The sequence below is a fragment of the Strongylocentrotus purpuratus genome, unplaced genomic scaffold, assembly GCF_000002235.5.
Source record: "Strongylocentrotus purpuratus isolate Spur 01 unplaced genomic scaffold, Spur_5.0 spur5_scaffold_6, whole genome shotgun sequence".
NCBI lineage: Eukaryota > Metazoa > Echinodermata > Echinoidea > Camarodonta > Strongylocentrotidae > Strongylocentrotus > Strongylocentrotus purpuratus.
The window spans coordinates 8,946,443-8,959,100 of NW_022145612.1; the positions used below are offsets into that span (position 1 = coordinate 8,946,443).

General features: G+C 34.3%; 2 protein-coding genes across 2 annotated transcripts; one reads left to right on the forward strand and one right to left on the reverse strand.

The window, feature by feature from the left end:
• Positions 1 to 205: 205 nt before the first annotated feature.
• On the reverse strand, positions 206 to 7,046 carry LOC579773 (SAC3 domain-containing protein 1). The gene is made up of 10 exons (XM_779869.4): positions 6,926 to 7,046; positions 6,264 to 6,412; positions 5,666 to 5,728; positions 5,051 to 5,179; positions 4,411 to 4,572; positions 3,805 to 3,986; positions 3,406 to 3,454; positions 2,892 to 3,032; positions 2,189 to 2,378; positions 206 to 1,458 (listed from the first exon to the last, which is right to left on the reverse strand). The coding sequence occupies exons 2-10, from the start codon at positions 6,401 to 6,403 to the stop codon at positions 1,372 to 1,374; spliced, it is 1,143 nt and encodes a 380-aa protein (XP_784962.2). The 5' UTR covers positions 6,404 to 6,412; positions 6,926 to 7,046; the 3' UTR covers positions 206 to 1,371.
• A 5-nt stretch (positions 7,047 to 7,051) lies between these two features.
• Positions 7,052 to 12,590, forward strand: LOC576910 (peroxisomal membrane protein 11A). The gene is made up of 4 exons (XM_774918.5): positions 7,052 to 7,206; positions 9,465 to 9,580; positions 10,073 to 10,236; positions 10,599 to 12,590. The coding sequence occupies exons 1-4, from the start codon at positions 7,121 to 7,123 to the stop codon at positions 10,920 to 10,922; spliced, it is 690 nt and encodes a 229-aa protein (XP_780011.1). The 5' UTR covers positions 7,052 to 7,120; the 3' UTR covers positions 10,923 to 12,590.
• Positions 12,591 to 12,658: the final 68 nt, after the last annotated feature.

The following is a 12,658-nucleotide window of genomic DNA, read 5'->3' on the forward strand; positions in this document are numbered from 1 at the left end:
TTGCATCAGAGTGCCTAAAATATTATATTATCTTGTACCTTCAGGAACCATATAAAAGCATATACATTTTTCAAAATTTTGAATTTTTCTTATCATGCCAATGTGAATTCTATAGTATTACTGCTCTGTTTATCAGAGCTATAATCGTAACCATAATCTTATTGCATTTCAATCCAAAATGTAATGAAAAGAGGAGAGAACATCATTTATGTTTACAAATCAATGATTTATTGTGTCACAAGTGATTCTTAAGCTTAACTTTTTTTCTTTCTGTCTTCACTATTACTCGAACCTTATGTGAACCATATCTATTTAGGGTTTTGAGGAAAGGCTATTGTACTATAATATTTAAAAGCAAAAGTTACTGATTTAGAAATGTCAGATGTCAGTTAGAGTTGCTTGATCTACTGATGGTAAAAACAGTATTTATGTACATAACTGAATCATTATATTGTACTTAACTTTCTAATACCTCAACATAAATGTATTATCCACTTGATTAATTATAACTATTTGTATATAGTACAATAATTGCTGCTTGCGTATTTCTTTAGTCTCTATGAACTGTAAAGTAAAAGTCTGGTAGACTTTTGCATCAGAAAATATTTGAAGGTTCATGATTTGTATAATTAGCTTGTCCAGCAGTTACAATACATTTTCTAGCTTACAAAGGTACAAAGGAACTAATAATGTACACTTAGGGCACATAAATTAGACCATGCACTCTAAAAGGAATATCCAACATTAACAGACATTTAATGACCTCATATTTTAAAAATTCAAAGCTCCTTTATTATAGGTCAGATTTATTTCAAACTTTTGGCATTCTGTTTCTCTTATTTTTCTGTTTTCATACCAGAGAATTTATTGCAAGGGTTGGATTGCCCTTTAAAGAAACTGCCCACAATCTGTTTTATTCATAGTAGTAAACTTGGATCATTGGTCAACTAGACCTATAGTTCTCAATCTGGAGGTATTGACCCTAATGAATCGTTTGGTGTTTTATAAAGGAGGAGGAACTATTAAAGGAACCATTTATTATTGAACAAACCCCAGCAAATCTATGAAGTGTTGCATTCTAGGGGCAACAGAACTGCCTACCAATCCACTTTAAACTGCATAAAAATGGATTGGCACAGGGTCATACGGCCTGAAAGGTCAAGAGCCACACTTCTCTAGATGGTAAAATATTACATAATGCATGTCATTACACAAATAAATGACCAATGTGCTAACCTGTAGCCAGTATTGCATCCTTTCTTTAAAGCAGTACATCCCTTTTCTTCATGGATACTGCATCAGGTAGGGCACTGACCATGAAATGAACATAACTTGTGCAGAGTACTTTGAAATTCAGATGCTTCATTAATGTTACCTCACTGCTCCTTCAATGATATCTGGTATGGTCAGGGCTTCAAGCTGGCAATTTACGTAGGTGCACCATGGGCGTTTTGGGGGCTGCAGGAAAGTAAATGGACATGAAAAAAAGTTAATCTTAATGTATAAATAAATCTTTTTTTTTTTTTTTTTACTATTTTTGATTTCATAACAATTTAAAATAATTTTAGTGAATGCATTGGGAAAATATTTAAAGAAATCACTAATATATCAATCACATAAATAGTGCACAGAATTCTCATAGAGCTGGAGAACCTTTTAAAGGTAAAGACGAGTATTGGAAACGCCCCAATTTCAAAAAATGAAATGGAAGCTCTTATTACCAATCATGTGAAAGAATATGTTTTGACTAATACATGATGATAACAATTTTGCTGGGAAACCGCCTACTAATTGATATATTTGGTAAATTAGTTTATCTATTGGACTGTGAGAGATAAACGCACGTGTCGCGCATGTGTGCATAGTCCCATATACATCTTTTTGTGTACAGTGCTTGTAACTTTACGAAGACTGGGCAAAATTTCTTATCATTTTGATGATTCGAGAACCTTGCAGTACACACCAATACTTATATGCTAGATGATCAACCTTTTCTGATCGATTCCACGACGTTTCTTTCACAATGCAATCGCATGACCATAACTGGTCTTTAACTTTAATATACATTGTCTTCTATGCCATTTAGCAAGGTTTTTAAAATGAGGCAAAAGAATGGTACAAAAAAAAAAAAAAAATACATCTTTATAGCTCCCTCTAAAACATAACATAACATCAACATTTCTCTTACAAGCTTGTAATCCTGCAACGAGCAACTCTTGGAAAATGCCACTTTCCCATCCTTCACGTCAAGACCAAAGTGATGACAAAAATCTTCTGCCTCCTCTACCTCATCAAACATGAGCCAATCAGTTATCACTCGGGAAGGGAAGAGTAGGTTGCGACTACTGAAGGCAGTGTTCATTGTCATCAAGGCTTGGCTACAATGAAAAAGGGAAAAGAAGAGAAACATAGATTAACATAGCCTTGTGAGGTTTCGAACATCATTATCTCTTTCTCCACTCCCTCTCCTCCCTCCATCTTTTCTATTTAAACAAATCTTAAATCTCATTCTCAAATTATGGATGAAAGTAAGAAAGATAAGGGGTAGAAAGAGACATAGAGAAAAAGAGAGAGAAGGAGAGGGGAGAGAAAGGCAACATGAAAGAGATGCAGTGAACAGTATAATAATAGTGTATTTTGAAGAAAAATGGGGGATAGCAATGCTTTAAACACAGACAAGGAGACAAGTGACAGAAAATGTATCCTCAGAAAGTGGGAATAATCACATGAGACCAAGAAATAGTAAAGAACAATAACAGACGCAAAGATAGATAGAGAGAGAGAGAGCGAGGGAGGGAGAGAGAGAGAGAGAGAGAGATGAATGAATGATAAAGAAAGAGAAAGAGGGAGAAAACTTGATTAGAGGACATCTAATATAACTCCTTACTCACCTCCTTATGTGTTGCAAATGTGTATGCAGACAACACATTTCTATTGCACTCAATCTGGCAGCTAACTTCTTCACACGAATAAAGTTCCCTTCCCAGAAGGCTTTTGTGAGAGCTACAGCATTAATCAATCTTGGGCTGAACCTAGGAAGATACAATGAAGGGAACAAAATTTTGACAACTTATTGTAGAATGTCAAATACTTTTATTGTCTCTTTAATTTAGATATCCACACTAACTTTCATGAATAGGTTTTGCCAAAAACAAGAAGACAGAGCCTGCTAGTTAAAGAAATATGTGGGTCTATTAGTTTCATATGAATATAGAAGTGACTTTAATAGTAAATCACTTGAAAGGCATTGTTGTTTCTTTGAAAAATGCTAATCCTATGAATCAAATGATCATAACACAAAATGCACAAAAACTGAACAGAATATGGAAAATCCACACATTTTGAACGAATTTCCAACACTGCGAAAACAAATTATTTAAATCTAATGCCACCACATATACTCACCTGATATATTTTGGCAATGATAAAACATGGAACAAAGCATTGAACGAACCTGTGACACAAAGTAGAGAGAATATAATGATATCAGTTTTTGTGAGACCATAGATTGCTATAAATGACAGGGTATATTTCTAGTGGGTTTCAACATATATTTTTTATTGGCTTTAAATATTTTAGGGGTTGGCAAAAACAACTACAACATTATTATTATTATTAATAATAATAATGATACTAATGATAATGATAATAACAATAAAATTAATAATTCAAAGGATGATGATGTTTTTTTTTTTATTGTGTTCATGTCTGTCCCACTATCTCAGTGTTAACTGTATAGATGAGTCTTCTTACTTCACGTTTAACAATCTAACACCACAATAACTATTCTTGCCTTATACGCACCCAAACTGAAAATTACATGACAAGATTCCATCTGGATTTGAGCATCTCGCTGGGTCTCATCACATTCTCCATCCTCCTCCTGCCGTTGGAGTTGGTAGATGTATAGAAGCCTCTTGAGGCATTCACTGGTGTGATCAGAGTTTATTTTGGGAACAAATTCTGAAAGTGGGGCTGCACACAATCTGCAGAGAGTAAAAAATAATTAGATTTAAAGATTATATGCTCTTTCAACAACAACTGCCAATGGATGTATACCCGTACTTGAAATAATCCTCCACAATTCTTAACAGCTGCTAAGCTATAGATGGTTGAGGTTATTTGTTACTAATGTTTATTCTACTGAATGAGCAACATTTCTGAAATCCCACAAACAAGTCAAATTGAAGTAAATTAGATTTTAATTTTTCTTTAAAAAAGAAGAAGAGGTTATATTACCTCATATAAAATTCATGATTGAAAGGGAAGGACTTACGAAGGTTAGACAACCATTTCCTTCTCCCACAATATCTTGATGAATAATGACCCCCCCCCCTCCCAACTAGGAATGGCAGGGTGGGGGGGGGGGTGTTTCAAGTTTTCATGCATACACACTCTCTCAGTTCTTACTTGTAAGCCGAGTAGATGTGGAATCTCACACACTGTTCCAGAATCAGAGCACACTCAAAGCCAGATGCTCTTTGAATGACCAGGTCCTGGCGAACTGCCCTCAAGCGATCAAAGGCAAAGTTGTAGACTTTGAACCATGGTAGGTCATTGCGGGTCAGAACACTGGCAAGGAGAGAAAGGATTGAAAGTCATATTGAAAAAAAGAAAAAGAAAAAGGTACACGTGTACATAATGCAGCAAACAATAACAGCAATTGAAGTAATGCAAAATAGTCAGCATATGAAGTTACAGGTAGCATTTCAAATGATGTAACCACACAGTGTGAAATTCGGGGAGCTCTAATGGGATTTAATTACCACAGTAAGAGTGGTATATCAGCAGCAATTGTTATATGTATTTACTTGTTTTCTCCCCAAAGCTCTTTAGGAGCTTTTTGGAAGTATATTGCTCTTCACCTGCATGTACTCTATATTCATGCCACCTGCAGAAGTACATGAAATTGATCTACACCTAATCATTTACATCATTGTATCTCAAATAATGCACAAAAAGCAAAAAAAAATTATGTTGCCTTTCATACATCAAAACAATTAATTCAGAAAGTTATATATGTTAACAACGTTGCAGCTTTGATCCTTACTTTTGTACAATGTGATTGACAACCTTCAAAAGAACATGTGGAGGTCGTAGGTCACTGGGGTTGGCCTCCTCTTTGCCTGCTGCTGGTCTTGAGTATTCCTTGATGGCAAGAGAATGGTCAACCTTTGGGCTAGGAGAAGTACATAAGAAATAATTTTGTTAAATATCAGATATGTTTATAATTCATATTTTATAATTCATGTTGGCTATGAAGACAATATTAGAAGTTTTGTTAATTTAATGGTTACGAATAGAAGCCAACAAACTGACGGCAGAAGTTGACTACTTTGTAATGAAATCATTTTTTTCTTCAAGATTTGTAAGCAATCTGTAAAATGTGACTATTATCATATTTACTGAATCAGAGAAATCTGACTGCAGCACACTTTGTTAGAATAGGATAACTATTAATAACTTTGGAAAAAACAAGCACATGTTCTTTAGATAATTCACTTTTATGTGTCATACTACAATTACAAAACAACTTAATTTGTTTAAGAGGACTCTCTGCTGGAGAATAAACATGTTCATTGGATAAAAGAAATAATTTATTGAGTATATCTAGAGGAAAATAGCATATTATCTTATACAAATTGAAAGACATGGATTTACATACCATCGATCTCTTTCAGTTCCGGCTACTATCTCCAAAAAATGAAGCCTTCTCTGTCTTTCTCGTCTAAATTAAAACAAGTACAAAAACAAAGCATTTATTCACAAGTGGTTCATTGTAATTTAGGTTTCTAAAACATTTATCTCTCTCTAATAATTTTGGAAATAATTTGGATGTCCAAATTCATTTTGTGAGAAGTCTGGAAAATATTACCCCAATTTTAATAAACATTACCCTTCCCTATTTTTAAATTTTCTACACTCTCAATTTGCAGTCCATCCTTCTGTTTCCTACGAGTAGATGAACACTGAAGAGAACCCTTCCCTTTTACTACTTCTACTCTCCCAATAGTCCTCTTCTCATTGTTTTTTTTTTGTACAATTAAATTACCCAAACACAAATTGCCCAAACACAAATTGGGAATTCTGATATACTTTTAATTGAATTAATTTCATTTAAACCATGAACATGCACAATTCATAAGAGCCTGAGCAGTAGACATTGAGAAATTTAAAAATGGACAGAGGACGATATATTATCATACAGTGAAAGTATTCAGAAATTCTTATATTCTAAAGTAGAAGGGCAAAAGTAGTCTTACTCTTTTTGTTCCTTTAATGGGCACATATCTTTGCATTCTCCAGCAATCGCATGCTCTGCCTCTTCATAAGGTTCCTGCAATCTGTTCCTCTCTAGACTATCCCTCAGCCTTTCAATTAAGCTTTTAGGATGATATGACATGATGGTACACTACGAATTGAAAAAAAATTTGAAAATTCACAAGAATGAATAAATAAAAGTGATATGAGTGAACTAGAGTTGGAAGATGAAAGAGAAGAAGATGAACAAAAATTAGAAGACAAAGGAGGAGAAGCAGAAAGAAGAAGGAGAAGTCAAGTAGAAGCTAGAACTTAGGAGGAGAAGAAGAAGAAAATGAAAAAGAAACAAGGAAGAAGAAGAAACCTGTTGTAACTACTAAACAGGTTAGTGCACGATTCACACAAAAAAAGGAACAAAAAAACAAAAAAACATTTTAAATATATTTTGGAGTTACAGCAATCATGATCGCCCATATATGGGACTATTAATAATACTTTATTCTTATTACCTGATATCAGAGTGGTGATTTAACCATAAACGCTCGACCTTTGTTCTCATATCAGCAAAGTATACCTACACACTATTTTGCATATGATAGTATAATATTTAGCACTATATTATAGATATAAAACAAAGAGTAATCGAATAAATAAAATTTCTTACCAACAAAACGGGCAGTACAGACAACACTCGGCTTATTTCACAATCTGAAATTTTCGGCTAGCTCTTCACTGTTGTGAATGCTAGCGCGAGAGGATGTACATACGTTCTACGAACTCAATAATTTGATCGGAAATTTCAGCTCTGAAACATCGAACTCGAACTTCGAACTTGCAACGTTAACCCACAGCTGCAATCATGGCGAAACAAACCCGCCCCTCGGAGCCTATCCGTGATTTGATCAAATATTTAAGCTATACTGAAGGCAGGGATAAAATTTACAGGTATTCATTCAATGACTTGATGATTTCCAGTATGAAATTATTTCGTTGTAGGCCTCGAGCTCGAGCTCGAGTCTACTTTTAAAAAGTGTTCGTGGTTCATGAATAATGCCATTGCCGTGGCGTAGCTCGCGATCGCGCTGCGCTGAGCTGAGCTGAGCTGAGCTGAGGGTAGAAATACACTGTACAGAGTAGATCTAGTCTCACCATAGAGATATATATATATGTTAGTAGTATATATCTCTATGAGTCTCACTCATCTAGACTTTTCGCGTTTCGTGTGTGTGTGTATGTGTGTAATTGGGTTTTTACAGACGTGTATCAATCAGATATGATTATTTACGGGTTTATTGTTTTTTGAAAAATAGACAGAAATAAGTAACCGTCTGGTATAGCAGATTTTCACGCGAAAAAGATACCCTCGACCAGTTGGCCTTGGTTTTTCTTTAATATCTCAGTTTGCATGGTTTGACGTGGACAAAATGACGATTGGAAAGAAAATGGGTCTAGAGTAGATCTAGATCGACTTAGAATCTAGATCTAATTTCCGACGGCCCCTACTATGAAATAAAATTGAAAAAATCATCATAAAACATCAATATATAAGGCCATATTTTCAGCTAATCTATCCGATTGCTTAAAGCTACTGCGTGCAATGAGATCAGCAATAATCACACACAAACTTCGTTGTGTAGCCTCCCCTCCCTATAGCCAGTGCTAATCCATACAATGCACTTCAGTCTTTGACTCTGTATAGGTAGTCAGTAGAGCCAGACGTAGTCACAGCGGAACAACCGTTGATATCAGAGACCGAAGCGTTTGGTCCATATGAAAGATTGCATGTGTTGCAAACGGGCGACCATGCAGAGGGGCGAAGAAAACAAACCAATTTTTGAATGTGTATTTGAGAGTAAAATAGTCTCCTCTGTGGCCTAGCTGGGTCTGTATCATATTGCTGCTGTTGAGGTGTGTTTGATAGTGCTTGTCATGCTTGTAATATTCTAAATTCTATTGAGGGTTTATGGTCAAGAAATTTCTTGTTTAACTTGGATTATATCAAATGAGGGACTTCCATGATATTTGATACTTTATCTATTTATCTGCGTCTATGAATCGTATCAATTCTTGCAGTTTTTTTGATGAACATGCACTACATCATTTGAAATTGCACTAAACTTTTAACCAAAAAACTGTAACTTATAATTGTCTGGATATCCCCAGTTCTTTGTATTTTTGTTGAAATAGCAAATAGCCCCCCCCCCCCCACCCCCAGAAAAAAGGGGGAAGATGAATGCATACTCAGAAAAAAGAGGAAGAAGAAGAAAAAAAATAGAGAAACTGAGGTGGGATCAAAGGAAGACAACAAATTAAGAATCAATTTTAGTTGACCAAACCCCAAAGAATCTCTCAGACTAGTCACAGTTATAGAGCAGAGAGAATGTAGGTCAGGGTTTGTCACTAAGTCAGCACTAGTTCCCCAGTCGTCTGCTCTGTGTAGTGCAAAGTCATCCTAGCTAAGTCTAAGAAGGTCATACATTATACCAATTCAGCAATTTTATGTATATATATATATATATATTTCATAGTATTTTATGACCATGAAAACTAAGTTGTATCAACATTCTTTTTAATGATTTGACTGAAAATAGTTTATAGCAGCAAAATCTGCATTAATGTACCCTAATCAATGTGGTGGGTAAATAGATGGTCTTGTGGTTGGTTGAGTGAAATTGGCTCAAAGTTCTTGATGAAGCTTTAAATGTTTGCTTTTATTGCCTTGATACAAGATATATGACACTGATGTAAAACTGCTGACTGGTACCATGCTGTTCCTGGTCTTTCCTTTTGATTATCAATCCTTTAAAATGAAAAGCACCAGTTCTATGGTTTATATGCCTCGAGCTGAGACTTTTGAAATGTGAACGAAGACTTCGCTGCAATTAGAAAAGGAGATATTTGTAATTTTAATTATTACAAAAGAGTTGGAAATGACTACTGATGAGAAGCAGAGCCTAGTGGTAATCTCTAGAGCATCATTAGCATCTCTTTAAGATTGAAGGCTAGACTACCTGTAGATCCTGCATTCAATGAATATAAGATACCTACCAATAATAATCTACTATAGGAGACAGTCAAGGCCCTTCTTTGAGAGATTTTTTTGGGGGAGGGGGGTAGCAGTAGCAGATAATGTTGGTTAAGTCATATATGTGAAAATGAATATTAATGATCTTTATTTTGTTGTCTTCTCGTTTCTATCTTAGAATCACACAGTATACCACAAGATTTCTTCTCTGGTACTATGGGAATAATAAAGCAAGTCAATTTGCCCTTGAGAAGATACAGAATTTAGAATCCACAGTTTCAAATTCAAGAAAGTGTAAGTAACGAGCATACATATTATTTTACATCTTTTTTTTCTTTTTGAATTTTTCTTATGTCTTTAAAAACAAAATAAATAAAAACACATCTTTAGTAGGTATTGCTCGTCTTTGTAATATGTACATTCTTTCTGATCTTGATCGTTATGGATAAGTGAGATTTTCTTTAGGTAATCACATGAATGTTTCTAAATATGAAAACGATGTTTTATTCATTCATGTGTCAACATTTATGAGCCTAAATGGCATTCAGTGTAGTGAATTAATTTTACTTTATATTGTTGTGTTCAGTTATTTTAAGCATTGCAACCTGTTGATAGTATTTTTACATTGCCCTCTCTCCCTTCCATATATTAGGTCTCTGTTAAGAGTATAGGAGTAAAATATCCCAAAAAATTTCCATTTGTATGCTCATAGAAAGGTAAGGCTATAACAGATAGTTTAGATATTTTTTAAATAAGCATGTATTATTTCTTTTCCCCATTTAACAGTGTTTCGTATGCTGAGGTCTGTTGAGTTCTTGCAGAGAGCATTAGATGCATTGGCATCCACTGACAATACTGAGGCTAGCTTGCAACTGATTGGTTACCTAGGAAAAAGTCTGTGGCTTCTGACAGATCACGTTGTGTGGATGCACAAAATTAAACTTTTTGACGTAAGTTCTTGTGATGCATTATTGCAGCATATGTTAACTTTTGCCTTTATTAGGGGTTACATGTTGGTAAAATGTTTGGAATCACTTGTAACATGATTAGTGGGATTTCCATATTGAAATTACTTGAACCTTTAATTAAAAAAGTATTATAAGTTTTCTAAAAATGTCTTCAGTCTTCGATATCTTGCATGACAAAACAGCTGTATCTGTTAGTTTACACGTACATGACTACATGATAATTGGCTATTTTCAATTTACTGCTAGAGTGGGAAGCAATGAAACACACCAGGATCTTTTAACTGAATCCACTTTAAATACATACAACAATGAGATTACTTAATATGTTATTTTTATTCATTTAGGTAAACATTAAAAAATGGTCTGAGACTTCAGCCCGGTTCTGGCTGATAGGTCTCCTAGCCCTCACTATCAAAGACCTCTACAAACTACAGAAGCTCTCCCTCAGCCTCAAGGAGCTCAAGAGAGCAGGTGAGCCAGTCCCGCGCCAGCGGCTAGAGTCAGACATCACCAAGGCAAGGCTACAGTTCATCCTCGACTTCTCGGATGTTTTCATTCCCCTGGCTGCCCTTGGTTACGTCAACAAGGGCGTCGGAGCCGGTGGGGGGATCATTGCCTCAGTCATAGGGCTTTACCTTGTTTGGCAGAAAACTGTGCCATGTAAATGAAGAGACATCCTTATTTCAAGTTTGTGTATGTGTGAGATAGTGAATGATGATCAGTATTGATATAGAAGTGGAAATGAAGGAGAAATATACATTATTTGAATATCTATTTTTTATTGAGAGATTTAACAATTTTACTACACAAGTACTATTGATAAATATCTTAGATGCTGCTTGTAAGTGTCGGCTTGTAAGTATCTTGTTGATGATTCAGTGGCTACATACAGTAGCAAATATCCCTTCTCTGTTCTTTAAGGGTAACTGTGAGCACTGGATGTGGCTCCTGAATATAAAGTATTTCTCTTCGATGATAACCAAGTGGAGACATTGTTGACTTTCATGGATTCAAAATCTTGTGAAACAAAATCATGATAATTGAGTCAAGGGTAAAAAGAATGTTTACATTTAATGTGCATGTCTATTGAGTAATGAAGTGTAAATGTTTTATATGGTGCATAGTGAAATCTTGTCTGATGTAAATTAATTCATATTGATTAGATCAAATGGACATTTAAAAGAGGAAAATTACATCTAAAGAGATCATGAGAAGTATGTTTATCTACAGTCACTTGTTTCATGTCAATGTAACATGCATTTGGAATGACAGGATGTGAACCCAAATACATGTATCACTGCCTCAGTCACCAATAAGTATATGAGTGTTTTTTGTTATGATGAAAGAGGCTAGACTAAGGATGATTTAGCAGACTTGAAAAATGCAAAAAAAATGTACGGGTGGAAAATTCAAACAAACATATTTCATTCATGATTATTATGATAACCATGTTACAAATATTGTTCATGATCACATAAGCTAAAGAAATATTTTCCAGACCAGTCTTCCTAGTCACCCAATGACAATTCTCCATTCTTTTTCATGTCGATAACTTGACCTAATATAACTTGCTTAAAATTGTTCGTCAATATTATTTTACAGTTAACATTTACAATTCTATAGCCTGGCACTAGCCAGTAAACCCAATCACACACAAGTACAAACATGTATATGTGTTGCTGACCTATTTAACGTTCAACTTTTTTGAAAGTAGTTTAAATTTTATATAAAGAATAAAACTAATGTTGTTACATTTGTACCCAACTGTTGAGACGAGACCCAAATCAGAGACGTATCAAGCTTCTTGTATCTCATAATGCTTTTTATTTTCTTCTCTTTTTTTATTGGGAAGTGCACATGAATGCTTTTTTCTCATGGTTACACACACAACCAAAATCTTCAAGCAAATAGAAATATTGAAAGTGTTTGATAATTCACATTTATTCACTTGTGCCTTACTATATTATATATCACAAGTTATTCCATGTCACAAATTAATATTGGAACAGTAAAAGTAAACATCATTACGCATGCAAAGAATATTTATTAATTTTTTTTTTTTTGGACTTTTTCTGTGCATTCAATTGCAATTATAATTCTGTTGATTTATGTTTGATGGAAAATTGCAGTAATGAACATGGAATTTAACATGAGTTTAACAGTATTTCAAGTTGTGTGGCATATGAAGAGTTAATTATTGAATGCTTTTTATTACCTTTTCATTTGATCATCTCAATGATATATGAAAGAGTTTATTTGATTGTATGAATACTTCAGTCTTTGAAAATGACTAGTATATTTTATTAAAAAGATGATTATTGAAAATAACACTAAAATTCATTTTCAATCATTTATGTGCATATGCAATATTTTGTTCACATTAATGAGATGATGGTCACATAGC